Raw genomic sequence first — 27,441 nt, forward strand, 5'->3', positions numbered from 1 at the left:
GAGAGTTGGCGTTCAGCTTCCGCTAGGTAGAGGTCAGTTCACCAAACAACAACAGCACCACCCTTGTCAGCGGGTTTAATGACAATGTCAGGGTTGGATCTAAGAGAATGGAGTGCTGCAAGTTCAGAGGGAGGTAGGTTGGAGTGAGTGAGGGGAGCAGAGAAATGGAGACGGCCGATGTCACGGCGGCAGTTAGCGATGAAAAGACCTAGAGAGGGTAAGAGGCCAGGGGGAGGGGTCCAGGTAGAACGGGAATTCTGCAAGCGGGAGAAAGGGTCAGTAGTGCGGGGGGGAAGACACCTGGCCAAAGAAGTGGGCACGGAGACGAAGGCGGCGGAAAAAGAGCTCCACATCGTGCCGAGCTCGAAATTCATTGAGGTGGGGGCGTAAGGGGATGAAGCTCAGGTCTTTGCTGAGGACTGATCGTTCAGGGTCAGAGAGGGGAAGGTCAGAGGGGATAGAGAAAACGCGGCAGGGGGTGAGATTGGGAGAAGGGGGGTCAGAGGAAAGTGAAGGGGAAGAAGGTTCCGGAGGGGCGTTGGTGTCCAAGAGTTGATGAAGTTTGCGATCCTTGACATCGGAGAGGAAGAAAAAAAGTTTTTTGTTAAAGCGTCTGATGAGTCGAAGGATGAAATGGAACTGTGGACCTGGACAGCTTTGAGATAGAGTGCGCCGGTGTTGCTGAAGAGAGAGGTCGAGAGTGTTCATGTGGCGCCGCATGGCGTTGAGCGTGGATCTCAAGATGTGGCGAGAGCAGTAGTTCGAGGAACGATGAATATCTTGGAGATATTTGTAATCCTGGGTGGATCCGAAGCACGAAGGGTGGAAGTTTAGTTGGAACCCACGTGGAATAAGTCGGAACCGGAGACAGTTGCTGAGGAAAATGATGTGGCTGTGAAACCGAGTCTTGGCAGATACCTGATCAAACACAAGAAGGGAAACTGAAAGTAATGAAGATGAACAAGGTTGAAGAGCCAAACGGCGATCCCGTCGAAGAGAAGAGCAGAACTTCTTCAAGGTAGGCATTCCTAGAAGAGGTGTGGCAGTGAACCAAACACTAGTACGACAGCAAAATACTGCAGATGTTGGAAATCCAAAATAACAACAGAAAATGCTGGAAAAACTCAGCAGGTCAGGCAACATCCGTGGAGAGAAATTTGAGTTGACGTTTCGGGTCGAACCCTTCTTCAAAACTGGAAAGAAAAGAAAATAGATCGAAGGCAGGGCTGCGATCGGACAAAAGAAGTGAAAGAGAGCTCCTTTATTGGTTCTCAACTCCAACCAAATAGATTCTGTCTTTGTCCCCTCAAGGACATTCTCTCTTTCTAGCACTAATATTTTCCTTAATCAAAACTGCTACCCCTTTCTTTCCTTCCCTATCTTTCCTGAATACCTTGTACCCAGGAATATTAAGCAGCTAATCCTCCCTTTTTTGAGCCAGGTCTCCGTTATCGGCACTACATCATAGTCCCACGTTGCTATTTGTGCCTGCAGCTCACCACCTTATTAACCACATTTGCACACATGCACTCCAAACCTAACTTATTTTCTATGGTCCCACCTAATTCTGTATTATTTCTAACTCTCTTACTGGCTCTCCCAGTCCTTTGCACCTTGTTTCTACTTTTTAATACTGCATCTTGCCCAACCCCCTGCCGAATTAGTTTATACTTACCCCTACAGCACTAGTTAACCTGCTGTAAGAATATTGGTCTCAGCTCTGTTAAGTTGCAAACCGTCCATCTTGAACTGGTTCTAATGTCCCAGGAATTTGAAGCCCTCCCTCCTGCACCATGTCTTTAGCCATGCATTAATCTGCCATATCTTCCTATTTCTACTCTCACTAGCATGTGGCACTGGGCGTAATCTGGAGATTAATACTCTTGAGGTCCTGCTTTTTTAACTTCCTCCCTAGCTCCTTAAACTCTGACTGCAGGACCTCAACTCTTCCTCCCTACGTTGTTGGTTCCGACATGGATTACTACTTCTGGCTCTTCCCTCTTCTCTTTTTCCCCCCCTTGCAGAATGTTCTGCACCCTCTCCGTGATGTCCCTTACCCTGGTACTACTGAGGCAACACACCATACGGGCCTGGCGTCACACACAGAAACCCCACAGTGCAGATAGAGGCCATTTCGGCCCATCGAGCCTGCACCGACACATATCCCACCCGATCCCCGTAACCCCTACATATCCCACCCTATCCCCGTAACCCCACGTATTTAACCCCCCTAACACTAAGGGTCAATTTATCATAGCCAATCAACCTAACCCGCACATCTTTGGACTGTGGGAGGAAACCGGAGCACCCGAAGGATTGCTTGTCTGCCCTCCCTGACTATCGAGTCCCCAATTACTACTGCATTCCTACACTTTGCGGTAGCCCCTGTGCAGTCCTTTGCCTCACGGTGCCAGGCTCGGGACTGCACTCCTTTGAGGTGTCATCACCCTCACTGGTATTCAATGCTGAATATCAGTTTGAGAGTGCCACACTCCCGGAGGATTCCTGCACTGCTTGCCTCTTCCTACCCTTCCGGGTGGCCACCCACTTGCTATTCTGAACTCTATCTGGCTGTGGGATGGCCACCTCCTGGAACCTGCGATCCTGGAAACACTTAGCCACCCGTATGCCCTGCAGTGAATCCAGCTGCCCCTCGAACTCCGAAACCCTCAGGGTGAGTTCGAGCAACTGGAAGCATTTCTTGCACACAAGTCCAATCCAATCCGGCCAATTACCGCCCCATCAGTCTACTCTCAATCATTAGTAAAGTGATGGAAGGTGTCGTCGACAGTGCTATCAAGTGGCACTTACCAATAACCTGCTCACCGATGTTCGTTATGGGTTCCACCAGGACCACTCTGCTTCAGACCTCATGACAGCCTTGGTCCAAACATGAACAAAAGAGCTGAATTCCAGAGGTGAGGTGAGAGTGACTGCTCCTGACATCAAGGCAGCATTTGACTGAGTGTGGCATCAAGGAGCCCATGTAAAATTGAAGTCAGTGGGAATCGGGGAAAACTCTTCACTGGCTGGAGTCCAACCTAGCACAAAGGAAAACTCTAGCGAATATAAGCCTAATTGACCCAATCTCTCTCCATACGTCATTTCTGACATCCCAAGTATCAGTCTGGTGAATCTTCGCTGCACTCCCTCCATGGCAAGAACATCCTTCCTCAGATAAGGCGACCAAATCTGCACACAATACTCAAGATGTGGTCTCACCAAGGCCCTGTACAACTGCAGCAAGACATCCTTGCTCTTGTACTCGAATCCTCTCGCCATGAAGGCCAACATACCATTTGCCTTCTTAACCGCCTGCTGCACCTGCATGCTTACCTTCAGCGATTGGTGCACAAGTACACCCAGGTCTCGTTGCACTTTCCCTTTTCCCAATCTATTGCCGTTCAGATAATCTGTCTTCCTGTTTTTGCCACCAAAGTGGATAACCTCGCATTTATCCACATTATACTACATCTGCCATGCATCTGCCCAATCACCCAACCTGTCCAAATCATACCATTCAGGTTTGGGCTGATAAGTGGTAAGTAACATTCTCACCACTCAAGTGCCAGACAATGACCATCTCCAACAAGAGAGTCTAACTGCCGTCCCTTGACATTCAGTGGCATTACCATCAACATCCTGGGTGGCACCTTTGAACAGAAACTTAATTGGACCAGCCACATAAATGCTGTGGCTGCAAGAGCAGGTCAGAGGCTCGGTATTCTGTGGTGTGTCTCTCACCTCCTGACTCCCCAAAGCCTTTCCACATCTACAAGGCACTGTTAGATTCGAATTTGGAGATTCTCTAGACTGAGACGGAATTGAGAATAAAGTAAAAGTTTTATTAGTAAATAGCTAAAAAGTTTGTGCACAAAGGAGAGAGGCTGATTTCCCCAGAATCGAACCTTTCCTCTCTACGAAATACAATCTACAAGCCTTGATATACCTTTCGATAGGTAACGCCCATTAATTTGCAAAAGTAGGCGTACACATACAAACAGTGTCACTCCCTTATTGGTTGGCGTGATTAGTCACTCAATGTCGGGAGCCGCCCTGAAGTGTTCTGACATACAGCATAACAGTTTCTAGCTTCTGTGAGCAAGGTCGCTTAATTCTTGAGATGATAAACAATGTCCGCATTTGGTTGCGAGCAGACATTACAAAGGAAGATAAGGTGTTTGAGGCAGAGATAGAAATGGCCGACTCCCTATGAAGTTCAGTTCCGCTTATCTCTCAGAAGGCCAGCTGCATTAAACACTGCTTCTGTAACACTGGTAATAACAAAGACAGAGACTAAGAGTCTAGTAAATATGTTATTCCTACAGTACTTGGTTAAGAGGGTTAATATGATGGTCAAGTATCCCAGCATGCTTCGCAGCTACCTAAATGCTACATGTTCATTTTACTGTATATATATTTCCTAATATGTGAAGCTAAACATCCTTTGAATATGATTTCTAGTACTACAGCCCTCCCTACAGCTTTGGTTAATATATTTAAAGACGAGCGGATTCAGTCTTTGATTCACAGGCCTATTTTTGCAATCCAACAGCACAAATCAGGAGTGTGATGGAATACTCTCCACTTGCCTGGATGAGTGCAGCTCCAACAACACTCGAAACTTGACACCATCTAGGACAAAGCAGCCTGCTTGATTGGCACCCCATCCACCACCTTAAACATTCACTCCCTCCACCACTGGCGCACCGTGGCTGCAGTGTGTACCATCTACAAGATGCACTGCAGCAACTCACCAACGCTTCAACATCACCTCCCAAACCCGCGACTTCTTCCACCTAGAAGGACAAGGGCAGCAGGCGCATGGGAACACCACCCCCTCCAAGTCACACACCATCCTGACTTGGGAAAAATCGCTGATCCTTCATCGTCGCTGGGTCAAAAATCCTGGAACTCCCTCCCTAACAGCACTGTGGGAGTACCCTCACTACACGAACTGCAGCGGTTCAAGAAGGTGGCTCACCAGCACCTTCTCGAGGGCAATAAGGGATGGGCAATAAATGCTGGTCTTGCCAACGACGCCCACATCCCAGGAACGAATATTTAAAAAAAAATGCATGTGGTAAACCACTGTTTGTATTCCACTGTGTACATGCCTCGGCTGACTCCTCCCACAAGTCCTAGTATAAAGGTGACTGCTCCCCAGCCCTTTGTATTCTGGACCGGTCGACCACTCGAGGCAGACCTTCATTCTTTTGTTAATAAAAGCCTTTAGTTACTCTCTTAACTCTCAGTCTTTTATGAGTAATTGATAGCGCATCAATGCATCTGCATTATTTTAATGTGGGGGGGGGGGGGTAAATATTTAACATTCCCAATTTATATTCTGTTTATGGCTCTGGTAATATATTTTTGAAGATAATTTTTTGTAGTCCATTCAATTGAAAATACTCACTTTTTGTCCTTGAGATGTCATTTATTGTTAAGCTCACAGGTTGCTGGGGAGCACTGATAGAGGCGATATTTTAGCCAGATTGTTCCACAGGCTAATCACAATACTCCAAAAAAGGATCATCAGGCAAACAATGAGCAGCAGCTCTGACGAAGGGTTCGACCCGAATCGTTGACTCTCTTTCTCTCTCCTCGATGCTACCCGACTTGCTGAGTGTTTCCAACACTTTCTGTTATTTCAGATTTCCAGCATCCGCAGTATTTTGCTATTGAATGAGCAGCAGTTATTTGGTAGCCAGGTACCAAACGGAACCAACCAAATCTCACCTGTCCTCCCTTTTTGGCTATTGCTCCAAATCTCTGTCCAGAAGGTGCAGAACATTTAGACTTGCTTAGTTGCAGCCAATACATTTCCGAGAGAGAAGCATGGAGGAAAGGGTTTGGTCACTGTTGATGAATGAAATTGTTGAAAAGAGACCTAGACCAATGCTTTTTGTATGCTAAGATTATTTGAATGGCCTTTCTTTACATACAGGGCAAATACATTGCTGGAGAAAGTTGCGGCTGCAGTGGAACAGTCTGCATTTTACAGTGCTCTTTGGGGGAGTATTCTGACCAGCCCAGCTGTGCGGTTACCTGGAATCACCTTTGTGCTCTCTCATCTGAACCGGAAGCTTTCAATGGAGGACCAACTCTACATTATTGGCAGTGACATCGAGCTGATGGTACTGACAGTTTCATACCTTAGTCTGTAGATCCTTCTCTGCATAAATCAATAATTATATCATATTGAATGAAGTTTGAAAGCTGTAGTAAGAATATTTCACTTCATCAGATAGATCAAGATGAGTATTTGATGTAACATTGCTTAAAACGTGACATGAATCAACTGAGTGGCCTGTGGGTGGCGCTGTCCAGGGAGACTATAAATACTCGGGCACGGGCCCAGCTTGCGCAGGACATTCTTAACAGGAATTAGTGAAGGACACAACTAGACCTCCATGTTGTAAAACAGTTGATTAAAGCTTTGTTTAACGCTTAGACCAAGTGCCTAGTAGTTTTCTTGCGTCAAAACATATGTCATGAAATCTTTTAAAATCTCTAGTGTAAAACCTGTGCAATTATAGCAGATAAATAAATGTAAGAAGTCACACAACACCAGGTTATAGTCCAAGCTGCTGGACTATAACCTGGTGTTGTGTGACTTCTTACATTTGTCCACCCTAGTCCAACACCGGCATCTCCACACCACAGCAGATAAATAGGTCCCTCTGAATTGGATTAACATTCTTATCACTTTTGTGAGGAAGAACTTGCAACTTGTGAGTGACTAAGTCCTATGTGAATTAAAGTGCCTTTATTCTGATGAGCATTGCTATTGAGTAATGGGACTTGATATCATAGAATAATACACCAGAGAAGGAGGCCATTTGGCACATTGTGTCTATGCCAACTCTCTGAAAGAGCTACCAATTATTCTCACTCCCCTGCTCTTACCCCATAGCCCTGCAGTCATTCTTTTTTTCAAGTATATATTCACTTCCCTTTTGAAAATGACACTTGAATCCGCTTCCGCCACCCTTTCAAGCAGTGCATTCCAAATCGTAACAACTCGCAGAGTAATAAAAAATTCTCCTCACCTCCCTTTTGTGCCAATTAATCTGTGTTCTCTAGTTACCGACCCTCCTGCCAGTGGAAACCGATTCTCTCTATCTACTCTAACAAAACACCTCATAATTTTGAACACCTATTAAATCTCCCCACAACCTTTTCTCCTAAGGAGAACAATCCCAACTTCTCCAGTCTCCACATAAAACAATTCCCTCATCCCTGGTACCATTCCAGTAAATCTCTTCTGGTACCATCTGTAGGGATGCAGATATTTCAGTGATTCATGGAGCTGAACAGTAGCCAGCCAAAGCAAATCACTCTATGTCAATCAATCAAAGTTACCTTTTAATGATTTAACATTGGGCACAACATTAAAACAATTTACACAAACATAAATACAGGATCAAGTAATACATACAACCTTTAAACCAAGAAGTTCAGTATCAAGGCAGCAGAGTGATCAGCTCTCGCGCGGCAGTTGACTATTCTTCTAGTGAGACGCCCTCCTTTAGCGGGAGCTTTGTTAGGCTCTCGTCGACTGCAGTACTGGACCTGCCATGAAGTCCCATTCTTGTATGGTTCTTACTAGTTGGGGCGTGAGTATAAGTTAGGGGATTGTCCCATTTTTGATCAATCACCCCCCCACCGCCCCCCCCCCCCCCCCCCCCCCAGTTGCTAGGCCTCAATAGTTAACAGGCCTCAATGATCAACAGTTGTCCGTTTGTATTCAGCTTCGCTGTGATGTTAAAACTAGATGCAATTATCTCAATTGGTTTTATGGACAATTGGAATTTGTAGGCCTCATTTACTCTGGGTGCAGACCCTCTCGAGACCTTGTGCCCTGTCTTTTGTAACTGCCTTAGTCGTCTTGTGCCCTTTGTTCCTGTGGGATTTGCCTCATTTCTTCCTCTTCAATTCTTTTTGCAAACCAAAGGCCTGCTAGTATCAAAGTTTCCTGGAGCCGCTTTAGTGATCTCTGCATATTGCTGCCTTTGTAGTTTTAACTCTATGTCCAAAAGGGGTTAATTAATTCTCCCCCTTCACATCCTGGTAAATGGTAAATCATGGTGCACAAGTATTGGTACTAAAGAACAGTGGGGTATGATTACACTGTAGTAGAGTCGATAATAAAGAAAAATGTGATTATGATATCACCGTGCAGGAACAGTGGTATTGAAGGGCAATGGGCTGGGGTGATATCAGTGCAGGAACAGTGGTATTGAAGGGCAATGGGCGGGGGTGATATCAGTGATATTGAAGGGCAATGGGTGGGGGTGATATCGGTGCAGGAGCAGTGGTATTGAAGGGCAATGGGCGGGGGTGATATCAGTGATATTGAAGGGCAATGGGTGGGGGTGATATCGGTGCAGGAGCAGTGGTATTGAAGGGCAATGGGCGGGGGTGATATCAGTGCAGGAGCAGTGGTACTGAAGGGCAATGGGCGGGGGTGATATCAGAGCAGGAACAGTGGTATTGACGGGCAATGGGCGGGGGTGATATCGGTGCAGGAGCAGTGATATTGAAGGGCAATGGGCGGGGGTGATATCAGTGCAGGAATAGTGGTACTGATGGGCAATGTGCGGGGGTGATATCAGTGCAGGAACAGTGGTACTGAAGGGCAATGGGCGGGGGTGATATCAGTGCAGGAGCAGTGGTATTGATGGGCAATGGGCGGGGGTGATATCAGTGCAGGAGCAGTGGTACTGAAGGATCTGGGATGTGATATCAAAGTGCATCATGATATTCACTTTTTTCTTATGCTGTTGCAAAAATAAATCTGTGTCTGGTACTAAAGGCGCACAATTACAGAACAATGTGTGCGCTGTTCTGAAAAAGGCTTCCTTTCTGTGGATATAATGTAGGAAGTGCAAGGTGACCAAATATCTTTAAAATGTTTGGATAATATTGTCCAAATAAAATCATCGTAATGTCTCCAGCAATAATGTTTTAGGTACTGGGTGATATCAAATAATGTTTAATGAATGAGGATTTTTATCTTTATGATAAATAAATGCATAAATCTGGACCATAATATTTTACTAGATGGTCAGATTTGTATGACTGAAGTTACCGAGTGCTAAAAGTAGTTGCCAGCCTAAACTGTTGAACTTCTGCAGGGAATAATTCTGAAGTATTCGAGTTATAGAGGCACAGAAGGAGGCCATTCGGCCCATCGAGTCCGTGCCAGCTCTCTGTAGAGCATATCCAGTCAGTCCCATTCCCCTGCTCTATCCCCGTAGCCCTGCAAGTTTATTTCTCTCAAGTGCCTATCCAGTCTCCCCTTGAAAACATTGAGTGTCTCCGCCTCCACCACTTGCGTCAGCAGCGAGTTCCAGGTCCTCACCACTCGCTGCGTAAAAAAGTTTTTCCTCACATACCCCTGTATCTCTTGCCCAAAACCTTAAATGTGTGTCCCATAGTCCTTGTACCATCAACTAGTGGGAACCGCCTTTCCCCGTCTAGCGTATCCAAACCCGTCATAATCTTGTACACCTCTTAACAAATCACCCCTCAACCTCCTCTGCTCTAATGAAAACAAATCCAGCTTCTCCAACCTGTCCTTGTAGCTAAGATCCCCCATCCCTGGAACCATTCTGGTAAATCTCCTCTGCACCCTCTCAAGTGCCTTCACATCCTTCCTAAAGTGTGGTGACCAGAACTGGATGCAATACTCCAATTGTGCCCTAACCAGCACTTTATAAAGGTTCAGCATAACTTCTCTACTTTTGGTACTCAATACCTCTACTTATGAAGCCCAAGATCCCATATGCTTTGCTGACCACTCTCTCAATATGTCCTGCCACCTTCAGGGACCTATGCACATTAACTCCCAGGTCCCTCTGTCCCTGCACACTCTTTAAAACTGTGCCATTAAGTGTATATTGCCTCTCCCTGTTCCTTCTGCCAAAATGCATCACCTCACATTTCCCTGTATTAAATTCCATTGCCACGTGTCTGCCCATTCTGTTAGCCTTTCTATGTCCTGTTGCAGTTGATTGGTATCATCCTCACTGTTTGCCACACCCCCAAGTTTGGTGTCATCAACAAATTTAGAAATTCTACTCTGTATTCCAATATCCAGGTCATTTATGTATATCAAAAAAGCAGTGGCCCCAGCACTGACCCTTGGGGGACACCACTTTCTACCATCCTCCAGTCTGAAAAACAGCCATTTACCACAACTCGCAGATTATTATCTGAATGGCAATAGATTGGGAGAAGGGGAAGTGCAACGAGACCTGGGTGTCCTTGTGCACCAGTTGCTGAAGGTAAGCATGCAGGTGCAGCAGGCAGTTAAGAAGGCAAATGGTATGTTGGCCTTCGTAGCGAGAGGGTTTGAGTACAGGAACAAGGATGTCTTGCTGCAGTTGTACAGGGCCTTGGTGAGACCACATCTTGAGTATTGTGTGCAGTTTTGGTCGCCTTATGTGAGGAAGGATATTCTTGCTATAGAAGGAGTTCAGCGAAGATTCACCAGGCTGATGCCTGGGATGGCAGGAATGACGTATGAGGAGAGATTGGGATGATTGGGCTTGTACTCGCTGGAGTTTAGAAGAATGAGAGGGGATCTCATCGAAACTTATAAAATTCTGGCAAGACTGAACAGACTAGATGCAGGGAGGATGTTCCCGATGGTCGGGGAGTCCAGAACCAGGGGTCACAGTCTAAGGCCTTTTAGGACAGAAATGAGGAGGAATTTCTTCACCCAGAGAGTGGTGAACCTGTAGAATTCTCTACCACCAGAAGGCAGTAGAGGCCAATATATTAAATATATTCAAGAAGGAGTTGGATATATTTCTTAAGGCTAAAGGGATCAAGGGGTATGGGGAGAAAGCAGGGACCGGGTACTGAATTTGGATGATCAGCCATGATCGCATTGAATGGCGGAGCAGGCTCAAGGGGCCGAATGGCCTACTCCTGCTCCTATCTTCTATGTTTCTGTTCTTAAGCCAATTCCTTATTGAAGCTGCCACTGACGCACCTATTCCATGAACCTCAATTTTGTTAACTAGCCTTCTATGTGGTATTTTGTCAAACGTCTTCCTAAAATCCATGTAGACAACATCCATTGCATTCCCATCATCAATCCTCTGTTACTTCTTCAAAAAATTCAATTAGATTAGTCAAACACGATGTGCCTTTTACAAATCCGTGTTGGCTCTCCTTAATTAGCTTAAACCTCTCCAAGTGCACGTTAATCTTTTCCTTGATTATTGTTTCTAAAACTTTACCCACCACTGATGTTAAACTGTAGTTACTAGGATTGTCCTTACACCCTTGAACAATGATGTCTCGTTTGCCACTTTCCAATCCTCGGGCACCTCACCCGCATCTGGGGAAGATTGGAAAATTATGGCAAGCCCTTCTGCTAACTTCTCCCCCAATTCCCTTTGCAACCTGGGATGCAAGCCATCTGGACCAGGCGATTTATCCACTCTAAGCTTATTATTCAGTAAATTAATCACTATTTAGAGGTACTTAGCCATATTTAGTTAGATTTAGCAGTAATACTTTAAAGCTGTAGTGTCGTCTTGCCATCACCATTCCTTAGAAAATACTTTTTTCTAAAGAATTATTATTAAACCAATTTCATTGTGAGGTCTTTTTTGTCTCCTCCCTTGGGAAGAACCTGGTTTGGTGTGGCTGAGATAAAGAACTGGCCATTTAAAAACATAGAAACATAGAAGATAGGAGCAGGAGTAGGCCATTCGGCCCTTCGAGCCTGCTCCGCCATTCAACGAGATCATGGCTGATCATCCAAACCCTAGCACCCGGTCCCTACACCGACAGCCATCCCACCCAAGCCCTATCCCCGTAACCCCGTAACCCCACGTATTTAATCCCCCCCTAACACTAAGGGTCAATTTTTTTTATCATGGCCAATCAACCTAACCCGCACATCTTTGGACTGTGGGAGGAAACCGGAGCACCCGGAGAAAACCCACGCAAACACGGGGAGAATGTGCAAACTCCACACAGACAGTCACCCGAGGCCGGATTTGAACCGGGTCCCTGGCGCTGTGAGGCAACAGTGCTAACCACTATGCCACACGCTTTTGTGAATGCAGACCGTGGCACTCCTTGTGGCAGCTTGTTGAAGTACCAGTGCAGTGTAGCACAGGCCAGCTTTGGTTTCTGAATATTTTGTTTCGGCAGTTAGCTTCATTGCAGAAACTGGCTTAGGCGAATTCCATGATGTGCTGAATTAACAATCGTAGTTGATTTTTAATCCAGAGTGGTTTTAACACTCTCTTGTTATTTAAGTAAGACAAAAGGTTCTAACAATGTTGCTTCTGTTTCTTGTTCAATTCTGTAGGTTGAAGCAGTAAGTGTTTCAGTCCAGGACTCCAGTGTCTTGGTGCAGAGGAGCACCTTGGATCTCATTCTGTTCTGCTTCCCTTTTCATCTGTTTCAGGTATAAAATCTAGAAATATAACTAGTGGCAGTGTTATACATAGCTATAATATGCAGGATATTCAGATAGTCATATAATGTTATAGCACAGAAGAATGGCATTCAGCCCGCTGCGCCTTTACTAGCTCTCAGAGCGCTGCACTTAATCCCATTCTCAACAAAATAGATTAATTAATAGCACAGATAGAAATAACTGGGGTTGATCTAATAGCCATTAAGGAGACGTGGTTGCAGAGTTACTAAGGTTGGGAACTAACTATTCCAGCATACATGACTTTTAGAAGAGAGGCAAAATGGAAAAGGGGGGAAGGTAGCACTGATAAAGGATGGGATAAAGACAGTAGAGAGAGGGGCTCTTAGCTCTGAAAATCAAGATGTAGAATCAGTTTGGGTGAAGCTAAGAAACAAAAGGCAGAAAATGTGGGTGGGAGTAGTTTATAGGCCCCCCCCTAACAGCGCTAGTGTTGGGCAGAGTATAAACCAGAAATTAGAGGTGAATGTAACAAGGGTAATACAGTAATTATGGGGGACTTTAATCTTCATATAGTCTGGGCAATGCAAATTTGCAGTATTAGTGTAGAGGATGAGTTCATGAATCCATTCAAGATAGTTTTCTAGATCAGTATTGTAGTGTCCGTGTGTAGATAAAGACACTGAAGACAGGAGTTGGTTCATAGGTATTTACTAAGCAAGTCTGGGGGGGAGGTTCTAAAGGATATACAAAATACACAGGCTTATATAGCCCAAGTGGCAATTACCGGCATTACGCACACCTGGGGCTCTTAAAGGCACATACACCACAATTCCTCCCCTTCTAGCTAACTAGTACATCATATTTTAAGTAATTATTAATTACATGTTATATGCAAAATAATATACATTGCTGTATTAATTAATTATAAGTTAGTCTCTCAGGAGGCTTCCTGACTCGGTCCGGATAACGCCTCGGGGGTGTAGTAGTTTCTGGTGGTGTAGTAGGTTCTTCTGGCAAGGCTGATTCGGCTTGAAGGCCAGTGTCGGGTTCATCGGGTTCCAGTATCACCGGATCGGAGGTAGATATGGGTATCTCTACTTCATCGTTAGATGTATAGCGTGGTGGTGTAGGTTGTCCCTTTTCGGATGACTTGATGATTTGGTCAGCATGGCGCCTTATTATGCTTTCTCCGATGTCCACGGTATACATCAGTGGTCCTAGTCGTGTGCAGATAGTTCCAGGCTGCCATTTCTCGGTACGGTAGTCCCGGGCCAAAACCGGTTGGCCTATCTGGAAGGCCCTAGTTGGCCTTTCGTTCATGCCCTGAAACTGCCGGTTCTCCACGTCCCTTCGGATGTTGGGCTTGACCAAATCCAGCCGGCATCTTAGGTTTCTATTGTAGAACATCATGGCGGGAGTTTGGTTAGTAACCATGTGCGTTGCATTCCTATATGCAAATAAGAAGTTATCCACCTTGTGCTGAAGTTTTATGTCTTCATTACCCATGGCCTTTATGGCCTTCTTAAAGGTCTGGACAAACCTTTCAGCCAATCCATTGGTGGCGGGATGGTATGGGGCGGACGTGTAGTGCTTTACCCCATTGTTCTTTAAGAACTTTCTGAATTCTTCGGACACAAATTGCGGTCCATTATCAGAACATATCTGTTCCGGCAGCCCATTCCTGGCAAATATGGTCCTTAATACTGTGATGGTTTTTTCCGTGGTGGTGGAGGACATCTTTATTACCTCCGGCCACTTGGAGTGTGCATCAACTGCGATTAAGAACATTGAGTCCATAAATGGACCAGCAAAGTCGATGTGCACCCTTTGCCAGGGAGATGAGGGCCACTCCCATGGATGTAGAGGGGCCTGTGGCGGAGCATTTTGGACCTTCTGGCATCCTAGGCAGCTCTTGGTCATGTCTTCGATGTCTCCATCGATACCTGGCCACCATACAAACGCCCTAGCTAGGTTCTTCATTTTCACTTCACCCAGATGCCCCTCGTGAAGCTCCTTTAGCACTTTATCCTGGAGTTTGGGTGGAATCACCACTCTGGATCCACACATCAAGGTTCCTCGGCACACTGACAGCTGTTCTCTTCTTTGCGAGAATGCTGGCAACAGTGGTTCGCCGTGTGCTGGCCATCCCTTCATTGTTAAATCGTAGACCCGTGAGAGAGTAGGGCCATTTCTGGTCTCCCTTTCAATGGCAGAATTTGTCACCGGTAGACATTCCACTATGGTAGAGTGGAATATCTCTACTGGGTCTACTGTAGGTGCCTCTTCTATTGTTGGCAACAGTAGATTGGCAATTCCCATGCTGTTTTGACCCTTTGTATTCAATGTCGTATTGGTGTGCCCCTAGAAAAAGGGACCACCTCTGTAGTCTTTGTGCCGTCATAATGGGGACACCTTTCTTAGGGTTGAATATGGAGATGAGGGGTTGATGGTCAGTCAGCAAGGTAAATTTTTGTCCGTGTAGGTAATGGTTGAATTTCTTCACTCCCCATACCAGGCTGAGTGCTTCCCTGTCTATCTGGGAATAGTTACGCTCAGCTGAGTTCAATGAGCGTGACGCAAAAGCTATCGGCCGTTCCGAGCCATCAGGGAATCTATGGGACAATACCGCTCCTATGCCGTAAGGGGATGCATCGCACGCCAGTCTGATTGGTAGTGATGGGTTGTAATGAGCCAAAACTTTCTCGGATGTGATTAAGTCTTTACATTTATGGAAGGCACGTTTACAGTCTTCGTTCCATTTCCAAATCACTCCTGTGTGTAGAAGATCATTAAGAGGGTGTAGAATAGTTGATAAGTTCGGTAAAAATTTATGATAGTAATTTATTAATCCCAGGAATGACCTCAATTGTGAAACATTTTCAGGTGCTGGGGCTTTTATAACTGCTTCAATTTTTTCAGGTGACTTATGCAACCCTTCCTTATTAATTATGTGGCCACAATATGATATCTGATTTTGGAAAAATTCGCACTTGGGGCGATTTGCTCGTAGGCCCCGTTCTTTCAGCCTAGTGAGCACCTGCTCCAAATTGGCAAGGTGCTCGTTGTCGTTTTCTCCTGTTATAAGGATGTCGTCTAGGTAACACTGAGTCCCCGGAATCCCTTGCAGGACTTGCTCCATAGCTCTTTGCCAGATAGCTGGAGCTGATGCTACTCCAAAAACCAGTCGATTGTACTGGTACAGGCCTTTGTGTGTGTTTATTGTGAGATACTTTTTAGAGGTCTCCTCAACCTCCATCTGTAGATATGCCTGTGCCAAGTCAATTTTTGTGAAACGTTTTCCTCCGGATAGTGAGGCGAAAATATCTTCTATCCTCGGAAGAGGATACTGTACCGTGTGAAGGACCGGGTTTACAGTCACCTTGAAGTCTCCACAGATGCGAATTTTTCTCTGTTCCTCAGAGTTATTTTTCAATGCTTTTTTCATGACTGGAACGATGGGTGTTGCCCATTCGCTCCAATCTATTTTGGATAATACGCCTGCCTTTTCCAAATTCTCCAGCTCTGCCTCGACTGCTGGACGTATTGCGTATGGCACCGGTCTTGCCTTAAAAAATTTTGGAATTGCTGCATCTTCCACTTTTATTGAGGCGGTGATGCCTTTCAAGGTTCCTAGTTTCTCTTGAAACACTTCTTTGGCGTTGGCCAAGATGTCTTTTAATCGTTCAGGTATGATGTCATCCTTGTTTTTTTCCTTACTGGTCACCGTCAGTGCCTGACTGGAGTGCCAGTCTAAACGTATCTTCCTTATCCATTCACGTCCCAACAACGGTGGACCACCATCTTGTAGAATGTATAAATACAACTTTTGTATTTCTTTGCCGTTGTATACCACAGGCACCTTTATTTTTCCTTTGGGGTATACTTTCTGCCCCGTATATGTTTTTAAGATAATGGATGTGTCTTTTAGAGGTATATGCGAAAATAGCCTCTCGTAATCTCGTCGATTTATTACGGTTAGAGCTGATCCTGTATCTAGCTCCATTTTAACTGGGGACCCTGCTATTATGAGGGTAACCCAAATGGTCTGGTAATCTTCATTGGCAATTACATTATGTAATTTGAGAGAGCTTAGTCTCTTGTTCCCGGAGTCGCTATCGCTCTTCTGGTCTTTGGAGCTACTGTCCGTCATCATTTGTACCTTTCTGTGCTTTTCCTTATTGATTCTTTTCCCGTTAGTAGATTTTTTATTTTCAGATCGGCATACACGTGGAATGTGTCCCATCTTTCCGCATCGCCTGCATGCTTTTTCTTTGAACCAGCAATCCCTCTGGTCATGGTTGGATCTGCCGCAGCGATAACATCTCTTGAAACCCTGTGTCATTTCATGGGTGCCGAAGTCCTGTGGCCTTTGTTGTATCTTTGCCGCTCCTATTGCACTGAAAGCCTTGTCCAGTGTTAAATCTTTTCCAGAAGATACCTTTTTTTGTGTTTCTACACTTAGGGGATCGCAGATGAATTTGTCTTGCAGAGAATCTGCCAGTCCTGCCTCGAATTGGCAGTGTAGGGTATCAACAATCTCCTCAAAATTCTTGTCCATCGGTTCGGCTGGCGTGATTAAGTTGCGTAACAGCTTGTATGTTTCTGCGCCCATTAGATCCAGAAGCACTGAAGCTTTTTTTTCATCTTCTATTCCATTTGCGGTGCAAAACACCTCCACTCTTTCTACATATGTGGTCCAATTCTCTATCTTATCAAAAACATCAATATTGCCAAAGTTAGGCTCTGTTTCGTTATCAAAAGCATCAATATTGCCAGACTTAGGCATTTCAAAAAAAAAATATGGCGCTTCCCGCGTTTTTTTCTTCTCTCTGTAGCAACGATATGGCGCTTCCTGCGCTTTCCTGCCGCTGCTACCGATAACAACGCTGTTTTACTGTGGTTTCCGTTTATTCACTGTTGGAGACTCGTTCCCGACGGAGGTCTAAACGCTGACCTGCTTGCCGCGCCGGCCGTCTCCCGAGTGCACCCTCCCAGTCCGTTATTGCTTGCCTCCGATTTCGCTGCCTGTCTCAGCTGTAGAGCCCGACGCTGGAGCCCCAGCCTGACGCCCAGGAAGGATTAGTGCAGTACCTGCCACCAGCTTGGCCAGCTGGTGAAACCACAGTTTCTATAACTTCCTTGAGTCTTCTGGACGCTGGAGGAATCGATGTCCTTGAGGTGCTGCCGAATTGCAGGTAAGTCCCTTTCCACTTCGTCGCCACTGTAGTGTCCGTGTGTAGATAAAGACACTGAAGACAGGAGTTGGTTCATAGGTATTTACTAAGCAAGTCTGGGGGGGAGGTTCTAAAGGATATACAAAATACACAGGCTTATATAGCCCAAGTGGCAATTACCGGCATTACGCACACCTGGGGCTCTTAAAGGCACATACACCACAATTGCTCTTAAAGGCACATACACCACAATTATGTCAAGGAAACAGCTAGGGAACAAGCTATTTTAGATCTCGTATTATGCAATGAGACAGGGTTAATTAATAACCTTGTAGTAAAGGAGCTTCTGGGGAAGAGTGATCATAATATAAAAAATGTTATACTGAATTTGAGTGATTTTAGTTAAGTCTGAAAGTAAGGTCTTAAATCTGAAGAAAGCAAACTACGTAGGTATGCCTGGCAAAAGTAGATTGGGAAACTAGACTAAAAGATATGGTGGTAGATAAGCAATGGTAAACATTTAAAGAATTGATTCATAATTAGCAACGTATATACATTCCCTTGAGGAATAAAAACCCCACGGGAAAAGTGGTCCAACCATGGCTAGCGAGAAGTTAATAGTATTACTATTAGCTTATAATGGTGCTAAAAAGAGTTGTAAGCCTGAGGATTGGGAGGATTTTAGAATTCAGCAGAGGAGGACCAAGAAATTGATGAAGAAAGAGAATGAGAGTAAACTAGCACGAGACATAAAACAGATTGTAAAAGCTTCTATAGGTATGGAAAAAGGAAGAGATTCGCGAATATAAAGCAGAGGCAAAAACAGGAGTAATTATAATGGAAAATAAGGAAATGGCAGTGTCATTAAATTAATACTTTGTATCTGTCTTCACGGTAGAAAAACGCAAAAAACATTTGCAAATAGTGTGGAACCAATGGACTAGCGAGAATGAGGAACTTAAAGAAGTTCGTATTAGTAAAGAAATAGTACTGGAGAAATTAATGGGACTAAAAACTGACCTCCCCTAGATGTGATGGCCTACATTTTAGGGTTTTAAAAGAGGTGGCTATAGAGATAGTGGCTGCATTAGTTTTGATCTTCCAGAATTCCCTAGCTTCTAGAATGGTGCCTGTGGATTGGAAGGTAGCAAATCAGGAAAGTAGGGAGAGAGAAAATGGAGAACTATGGACCAGTTGGCCTGAAATCAGTAGTAGGGAAAATGCTAGAATCTATTATTAGGGGATGTGATAACAGGACACTTAAGTCATAGAAACATAGAAGATAGGAGCAGGAGTACGCCATTCGGCCCCTTGAGCCTGCTCCGCCATTTAAGGAGACGATGGCTGATCATCCAAATTCAGTATCCTGTCCCTGCTTTCTCCCGATATCCCTTGATCCCTTTAGCCTTAAGAAATATATCTAACTCCTTCTTGAATATATTTAATGAATTGGCCTCTCCTGCTGCCTTTGGCAGAGAATTCCACAGGTTCACCACTCTCTGGATGAAGAAATTCCTCCTCATCTCTGTCTTAAATGGCTTACCCCTTATCTTTAGACTGTGACCCCTGGTTCTGGACTCCCCCACCATCGGGAACATCCTTCCTGCATCTAGTCTGTCTAGTCCTGTTAGAATTTTATAAGTTTCAATGAGATCCCCTTTCATTCTTCTAAACACTAGCAAGTGTAAGCCTAATCGACCCAATCTCTCCTCATACGTCATTCCTGCCACCCCAGGTATCAGTCTGGTGAATCTTCGCTGCACTCCCTCCATGGCAAGAACATCCTTCCTCAGAAAAGGCAACCAAAACTGCACACAATACTCAAGATGTGGTCTCACCAAGGCCCTGTACAACTGCAGCAAGGCATCCGTGTTCCTGTACTCGAACCCTCTCGCTATGAAGACCAACATACCATTTGCCTTCTTAACCGCCTGCTGCACCTGCATGCTTACCTTCAGCGACTGGTGCACAAGGACACCCAGGTCTCGTTGCACTTCCCCTTCTCTATTGCGGTTCAGATAATCTTCCTTCCTGTTTTTGCCACCAAAGTGGATAACCTCGCATTTATCCACATTGGGCAGATGCATGGCAGATGCAGTATAATCACCCAACCTGTCCAAATCATACTGGAGTTTCTCTGCATCCTCCTCACAGCACACACGCCCACCCAGCTTTGTGTCGTCTGCAAACTTGAAGATATTACATTTAGTTCCCTCGTCTAGATCATTAATATATATATATATATATATATATATATATATAGTGAATAGCTGGGGTCCTAGCACTGATCCCTGCGGTACCCCACTAGTCACTGCCTGCCACTCGGGGAAAAAGACCCGTTTATTCCAACTCTTTGCTTCCTGTCTGCCTATCCAAGTCAGTACCTTGCCCCCAATCCCATGTGATTTAATTTTGCACGCTAATCTCTTATGCGGGACCTTATCGAAAGCCTTCTGAAAGTCCAAATACACCACATCCACTGGTTTCTCCCTTATCTATTCTACCAGTTACATCCTCAAAAGATTCCAGATTAGTCAAGCACAATTTACCTTTTGTAAATCCATGTTGACTTTGTCCGATCTTGTCACTGTTTTCCAAGTGCTCTGCCATTACATCTTTTATAATGGACTCTAGCATTTTCCCCACTACCGATGTCAGGCTCACTTGTTGGTCTATAATTCCCCGTTTTCTCTCTACCACCGTTTTTAAATAGTGGGGTTACATTAGCTATCCTCCAATCCATGGGAACTGTTCCAGAGTCTATAGAATTTTGGAAGATGACCAGCAATGCATCATCTATTTCAAGGGCCATTTCCTTAAGTACCCTAGGATGTCGATTATCAGGCCCTGGGGATTTATCGACCTTCAATCCCATCAATTTCCTTAACCATTTCCCTACAAATACTGATTTCATTCAGTTCCTTCCTCTCATTAGACCCTATGTTCCCCGACATCTCTGGGAGGTTATTTGTGTCCTCCTTTGTGAAGACAGAACCAAAGTATGTATTTAATTGGTCAGCCATTTCTTTGTTCCCCATTATAAATTCCCCTGATTCTGACTGCAAGGGACCTAAGCTTGACTTCACCAAGCTTTTTCTCTTCACATATCTATAGAAGTTGTTACAGTCACTTTTATGTTCCCTGCAAGCTTATTCTCGTACTCTATTTTCCCCCTCTTAATTAATCCTTTTGTCCTCCTTTGCTGAATGCTAAACTGCTCCCAATCCTCAGGTTTACTGAGAATGTGCAAACTCCACACAGACAGTCACCCGAGGCCGGATTTGAACCCGGGTCCCTGGCGCTGTGAGGCAACAGTGCTAACCACTATGCCACCGTGCCTCATACCATCGTAGTTTCCTTTATTTAAATTCAGGACCCTAGTCTCTGAGTCAACTACTTCACTCTCCATCTTAATGAAGAATTCTGTCATATTATGATCGCTCCTCCCCAATGGTCCTCGCACAACAAGATTGCTAATTAATCCTTTCTCATTACATAATACCCAGTCTAAGATGGCCTGATCTGCAGTTGGTTCCTCGACATATTGGTCCAGGAAACCATCCCGTATACACTCCAGGAATTCCTCCTCCACAGTATTGTCACTAATTTGGTTAGCCCAATCTATATGTAGATTAAAGTCACCCATGATAACTGGTGAGCCCTTACTGCACGCGTCTCTAAATTCCCATTTAATGCCATCCCCAACCTCCGCATTACTGTTTGGGGGGCTGTATACAACTCCCACTAACGTTTTCTGCCCCTTGGTATTTCTCAGTTCTACCCATACAGATTCCACATCATCAGAGCTAATATCCTTCCTTACTATTGTGTTAATCTCCTCTTTAACCAGCAATGCTGCCCCACCTCCTTTTCCTTTTTGCCTGTCCTTCCTGAATATTGAATACCCCTGGATGTTGAATTCCCAGCCTTGGTCACCCTGGAGCCATGTCTCCGTAATCCCAATTATGTCATATCCGTTTACATCTATTTGCGCAGCTAATTCATCCACCTTGTTACGAATGCTCCTCGCATTAAGACACAAAGCCTTCCGGCTTGTTTTTTTTAACATAGTCCTTTTAGAATTCTTATTTACTATGGCCCTGTTAGATTTACACCCTTGATTTCTCTGCCTTCCACTTTTGCTTTTCTCCTTCCTGTCTTTTGCTTCTATCCTTGCTTCCCTTTCCCCTGTCTCCCTGCACAGGTTCCCAACCCCCTGCCATTTTAGTTTAAACCCTCCCCAACAGCACTAGCGAACACTCCCCCTAGGACATCTGTCCCGGTCCTGCCCAGGTGCAAACCGTCCAGTTTGTACTGGTCCCACCTCCCCCAGAACCAGTTCCAATGTCCCAGGAATTTGAATCCCTCCCCCTTGCACCATTCCTCTAGCTGCGTATTCATCTGAAATATCCTTTTATTTCTACTCTGACTAGCACGTGGCACTGGTAGCAATCCTGAGATTACTACCTTTTGAGGTGCTATTTTTAAATTTACCTCCTAACTCCCTATATTCAGATTTTAGGACCTCATCCCGTTTTTTACCTATATGCACCACGACAGCTGGCTGTTCACTCTCCCCCTCCAGAATGCCCTGCACCCGCTCCGAGACATCCTTGACCTTTGCACCAGGGAGGGAACATACCATCCTGGAGTCTCATGTGCGGCTGCAGAAACGCCTTTCTATTCCCCTTGCAATAGAATCCCCTATCACTATAGCTCTCCCGCTGTTTTTCCTCCCGTCCTGTGCAGCAGAACCACCCATGGTGCCAGGAAGTTGGCTACTGCTGCCTTCCCCCGATAAGCCATCTCCCCCAACAATATCCAAAGCGGTATATCTGTTTGAGAGGGGGATGGGCACAGGGGACCCCTGCACTACCTACCTGCGCCTACTACTCTGCCTGGCTGTCACCCATTCTTTCTGCCTGTGCAGCCTTTACCTGCGGTGTGACCAACTCCCTAAACGTACTATCCACAATGTCCTCAGTATCGCGAATACTCCAGTATGTATCCATTTGCAGCTCCAGCGCCGCAATGCGGTCTGCCAGTAGCTGCAGCTGGATACACTTGGTCGTCCGGGACACACAATGTGTCTCTGATTTCCGACATAGTGCAGGAGCAGCATGCCATGGGGCTGAGCTGTGCTGCCATGACTTACCCTTTAATTAATTCAAATTAAATTATATCAAATCAATACTACTAATTACACTACAATTAAACCATCCCATCAATCTACTCTCAATCATCAGCAAAGTGATGGAAGGTGTCGTCGACAGTGCTATCAAGTGGCACTTACTCAGCAATAACCTGCTAACTGACGTCCAGTTTGGGTTCCGCCGGGGCCACTCAGCTCCTGACCTCATTACAGCCTTGGTCCAAACATGGACAAAAGAGCTGAACTCAAGAGGTGAGGTGAGAGTGACTGCCCTTGACATCAAGGCAGCATTTGATCGAGTGTGGCATCAAGGAGCCCTAGCAAAGCTGAAGTCAATGGGAATCAAGGGGAAAACTCTCCATTGGTTGGAATCATACCTAGCACAAAGGAAGTTGGCTGTGGTTGTTGGAGGTCATTCATCTCAATCACATGACATCACTGCAGGAGTTCCTCAGGGCAGTGTCCTAGGCCCAACCATCTTCAGCTGTTTCATCAATGACCTTCCCTCCATCATCAGGTCAGAAGTGGGGATGTTCGCTGATGATTGCACACTGTTCAGCAACATTCGAGACTCGTCAGATACTGACGCAGTCCGTGTCCATATGCAGCAAGACCTGGACAACATTCAGACTTGGGCTGACAAGTGGCAAGTAACATTCGCACCACACAAGTGCCAGGCAATGACCATCTCCAACAAGCGAGACTCTAACCATCTCCCCTTGACATTCAATGGCATTACCATCGCTGAATCCCCCACTATCAACAACCTGGGGGTTACCATTGATCAGAAACTGAACTGGACCAGCCATATAAATACTGTGGCTACAAGAGCAGGCCAGAGGCTGGGAATTCTGCGGCGAGTGTCGCACCTCCTGACTCCCCAAAGCCTTTCCACCATCTACAAGGCACAAGTCAGGAGTTTGTTGGAATACTCTCCACTTGCCTGGATGAGTGCAGCTCCAACAACACTCAAGAAGCTTGACACCATTCAGGATAAAGCAGCCCGCTTGATTGGCACTCCATCCACCACCTTCAACATTCACTCCCTCCACCACCGATGCACTGTGGCTGCAGTGTGGACCATCTACAAGATGCACTGCAGCAACTCGCCAAAGCTCCTTCAACAGCACCTTCCAAACCCGCGACCTCTACCACTTAGAAGGACAAGGGCAGCAGACGCATGGGAACATCACCACCTACAAGTTCCCCTCCAAGCCACACACCATCCTGACTTGGACCTGTATTGCCGTTCCTTCACTGTCGCTGGGCCAAAATCCTGGAACTCCCTAACAGCATTGTGGGTGTACCTACACCATATGGACTGCAGCGGTTCAAGGTGGCGGCTCACCACCATCTTCTCAAGGGCAATTAGGGATGGGCACTAAATGCAGGCCTAGCCAGCCAGCGACGCCCACATCCCATCAATGAATTTAAAAAAAATGATATACTCAAGGGCCCTTGTTTACTAGCACTCCCTGCTACACAACAGAGGCCGTAGAAAATGTAAACTACAAAAATTAAGTTCGGGAAAAAAGAGAGAAATACACACCAACCAATCACTTACCTGCTTTCTGGTGATGTCACACTTCGATTACTTTTTACTTCTTTACACTCACCGGTCCGTTGTAGCCCGGCTCACCATTTTAATCTCCCGAGGTTTGGCGCTCTCCAGCCGCTCTCGCTCACCTTTGAAATCTCCCGAGGTTTGGCTCTCCAGCCGCTCTCGCTCGCCTTTGAAATCTCCCCGAGGTTTGGCGCTCTCCAGCCGCTCTAGCTCACCTTTGAAATCTCCCAAGGTTTGGCTCTCCAGCCGCTCTAGCTCACCTTTGAAATCTCCCGAGGTTTGGCTCTCCAGCCGCTCTAGCTCACCTTTGAAATCTCCCGAGGTTTGGCTCTCCAGCCGCTCTCGCTCGCCTTTGTAATCTCCCCGAGGTTGTAATCTCCCCGAGGTTTGGCTCTCCAGCCGCTCTAGCTCACCTTTGTAATCTCCCGAGGTTTGGCGCTCTCCAGCCGCTCTCGCTCACCTTTGTAATCTCCCCGAGGTTTGGCTCTCCAGCCGCTCTAGCTCACCTTTGTAATCTCCCGAGGTTTGGCTCTCCAGCCGCTCTCGCTCACCTTTGTAATCTCCCCGAGGTTTGGCTCTCCAGCCGCTCTCGCTCACCTTTGTAATCTCCCGAGGTTTGGCTCTCCAGCCGCTCTAGCTCACCTTTGTAATCTCCCCGAGGTTTGGCTCTCCAGCCGCTCTCGCTCACCTTTGTAATCTCCCCGAGGTTTGGCTCTCCAGCCGCTCTCGCTCACCTTTGAAATCTCCCGAGGTTTGGCTCTCCAGCCGCTCTCGCCCACCTTTGAAATCTCCCGAGGTTTGGCTCTCCAGCCGCTCTCGCTCACCTTTGTAATCTCCCGAGGTTTGGCTCTCCAGCCGCTCTCGCCCACCTTTGAAATCTCCCAAGGTTTGGCTCTCCAGCCGCTCTCGCCCACCTTTGTAATCTCCCGAGGTTTGGCGCTCTCCAGCCGCTCTCGCTCACCTTTGAAATCTCCCGAGGTTTGGCGCTCTCCAGCCGCTCTCGCCCACCTTTTTAATCTCCCGAGGTTTGGCTCTCCAGCCGCTCTCGCTCACCGTTGAAATCTCCCGAGGTTTGGCTCTCCAGCCGCTCTCGCTCACCTTTGTAATCTCCCCGAGGTTTGGCTCTCCAGCCGCTCTCGCTCACCTTTGAAATCTCCCGAGGTTTGGCGCTCTCCAGCCGCTCTCGCTCACCTTTGAAATCTCCCGAGGTTTGGCTCTCCAGCCGCTCTCGCTCACCTTTGAAATCTCCCGAGGTTTGGCTCTCCAGCCGCTCTCGCCCACCTTTGTAATCTCCCGGGGTTTGGCGCTCTCCAGCCGCTCTCGCTCACCTTTGAAATCTCCCGAGGTTTGGCTCTCCAGCCGCTCTCGCCCACCTTTGTAATCTCCCGAGGTTTGGCTCTCCAGCCGCTCTCGCTCACCTTTGTAATCTCCCGGGGTTTGGCTCTCCAGCCGCTCTCGCTCACCTTTGAAATCTCCCGAGGTTTGGCTCTCCAGCCGCTCTCGCTCACCTTTGAAATCTCCTGAGGTTTGGCTCTCCAGCTGCTCTCGCTCACCTTTGAAATCTCCCGAGGTTTGGCTCTCCAGCCGCTCTCGCTCACCTTTGAAATCTCCCGAGGTTTGGCTCTCCAGCCGCTCTCGCTCGCCTTTGAAATCTTCCGAGGTTTGGCTCTCCAGCCGCTCTCGCTCGCCTTTGTAATCTCCCGGGGTTTGGCGCTCTCCAGCCGCTCTTGCTCACCCTTGAAATCTCCCGAGGTTTGGCTCTCCAGCCGCTCTCTCTCTCACCTTTGAAATCTCCCGGGGTTTGGCGCTCTCCAGCCGCTCTCGCTCACCTTTGAAATCTCCCAAGGTTAATATGATTGGACAGAGTCAACATGGATTTATGAAAGGCAAATTGTGTTTGACAAATCTAATAGTTTTTTGGGATTGCAACTAGCAGTGCAGATGAGGGAGAATCAGTGGATGTGGTGTATTTGGATTTTCAAAAAGCATTTAATCAGGTGCCACACAAGAGGTTATTACACACAATTATGGCTCATGGGATTGGGGGTGATGAGGAGAGTAGGAATAAACTGGTCACTTTTGGGTTGGCAGGCTGTAACTAGTGGGGTACGGCAAGGATCAGTGCTTGGGCCTCAGCTATTCACAATCTACAGGAAACTCTCAATTTACCGGCATCTAAATAACCGGAAATCTCTGTTAACCGGCAAAATTCAGGGGTAGGTTCAGGTAAGTTTTACTTCATATTAGTGGCCTGTTCCTGGATCTGTGGCCGGGTTCCTGCACCTGTTGCTGAGCAACAGGGACGCTTGGATCTTGTGGTCGGAGTTCCTGCACCTGTTGCTAAGTAACAGGGAAGCCTGGATTTGTTGCTGTGTACGGAGCTCTCGTACCTTTTACTATACTGCTCTGTAATCCGGACTTTTTGATAAACCGGCACCACGCCGGTCCCGTTGGTGCTGGATAAAAGAGTTTCCTGTAAGACTTCTTTACTCTTATACTTCAATCCTGTTGGAATAAAGCCAACATACCATTTGCTTACCTTTCTTTAAAGTATTTAAAAATAATAAACCTGTGGAAAAAATGTTTTAATTTTAATTTGCCACATACCTTGTTAAAAGCAGGCCTTGCACCTGCTTTTTATATGTGTAACTCCTGGAGACTTACCCTCCCGGAAAAACCTGGAAAAGAAACCCGTAAGTTCAATGTGCACGCGCTGCCTCTCCGGCACACGCGTTCCACCTCTGAACCCCTTTCAAGGGATCGGAAGTTCTGGTTTCCTGTGCATGCGCAGTGCATGCACGAAACCGGCACTTCCATTGGGTCTACGGGTGAGTATCCCATGTGTACTCATCCGTGGAGACCCGAATTTCTGGGCCTATATAATAGGGAGTAGCCAGCACGAATTTCAAAAGGGCAGATCATGCTTGACCAACCTTATTGAATTCTTTGAAGAAGTAATAGAAAGCGTAGATAAGGGTAATGTAGTACAGGAAACTCTTTACCGGCACCTAAATAACCGGAAATCTTTCTTAACCGGCAAAATTCAGGAGTAGGTTCAGGTAAGTTTTACTTCATATTAGTGGCCGTGTAACCAGGGTTCCTGGATCTGTGGCCGTGTAACCGGGGTTCCTGCACTTGT

The 27,441-nt window shown here is 46.2% G+C and overlaps 1 protein-coding gene across 10 annotated transcripts in view; it reads left to right on the plus strand.

The window, feature by feature from the left end:
- The window catches only part of dop1a (DOP1 leucine zipper like protein A), a 254,369-nt gene that overhangs the window by 66,507 nt on the left and 160,421 nt on the right, over positions 1-27,441 (plus strand). For 9 of the 10 annotated variants that reach the window (XM_085982096.1, XM_085982093.1, XM_085982095.1 and 6 more), the window contains exons 5-6: positions 5,948-6,137; positions 12,341-12,439. In XM_085982096.1, the coding sequence (XP_085838222.1) occupies positions 5,948-6,137; positions 12,341-12,439 (289 nt within the window). Of the gene's footprint in view, positions 1-5,947; positions 6,138-10,147; positions 10,293-12,340; positions 12,440-27,441 lie in introns of those variants that run through there. The other variant, XM_085982092.1, reaches the window with a different exon arrangement.

This window comes from Somniosus microcephalus, chromosome 3 (assembly GCF_052327205.1).
Source record: "Somniosus microcephalus isolate GS21.2 chromosome 3, FLI_Smic_1.0, whole genome shotgun sequence".
Classification (NCBI taxonomy): domain Eukaryota; kingdom Metazoa; phylum Chordata; class Chondrichthyes; order Squaliformes; family Somniosidae; genus Somniosus; species Somniosus microcephalus.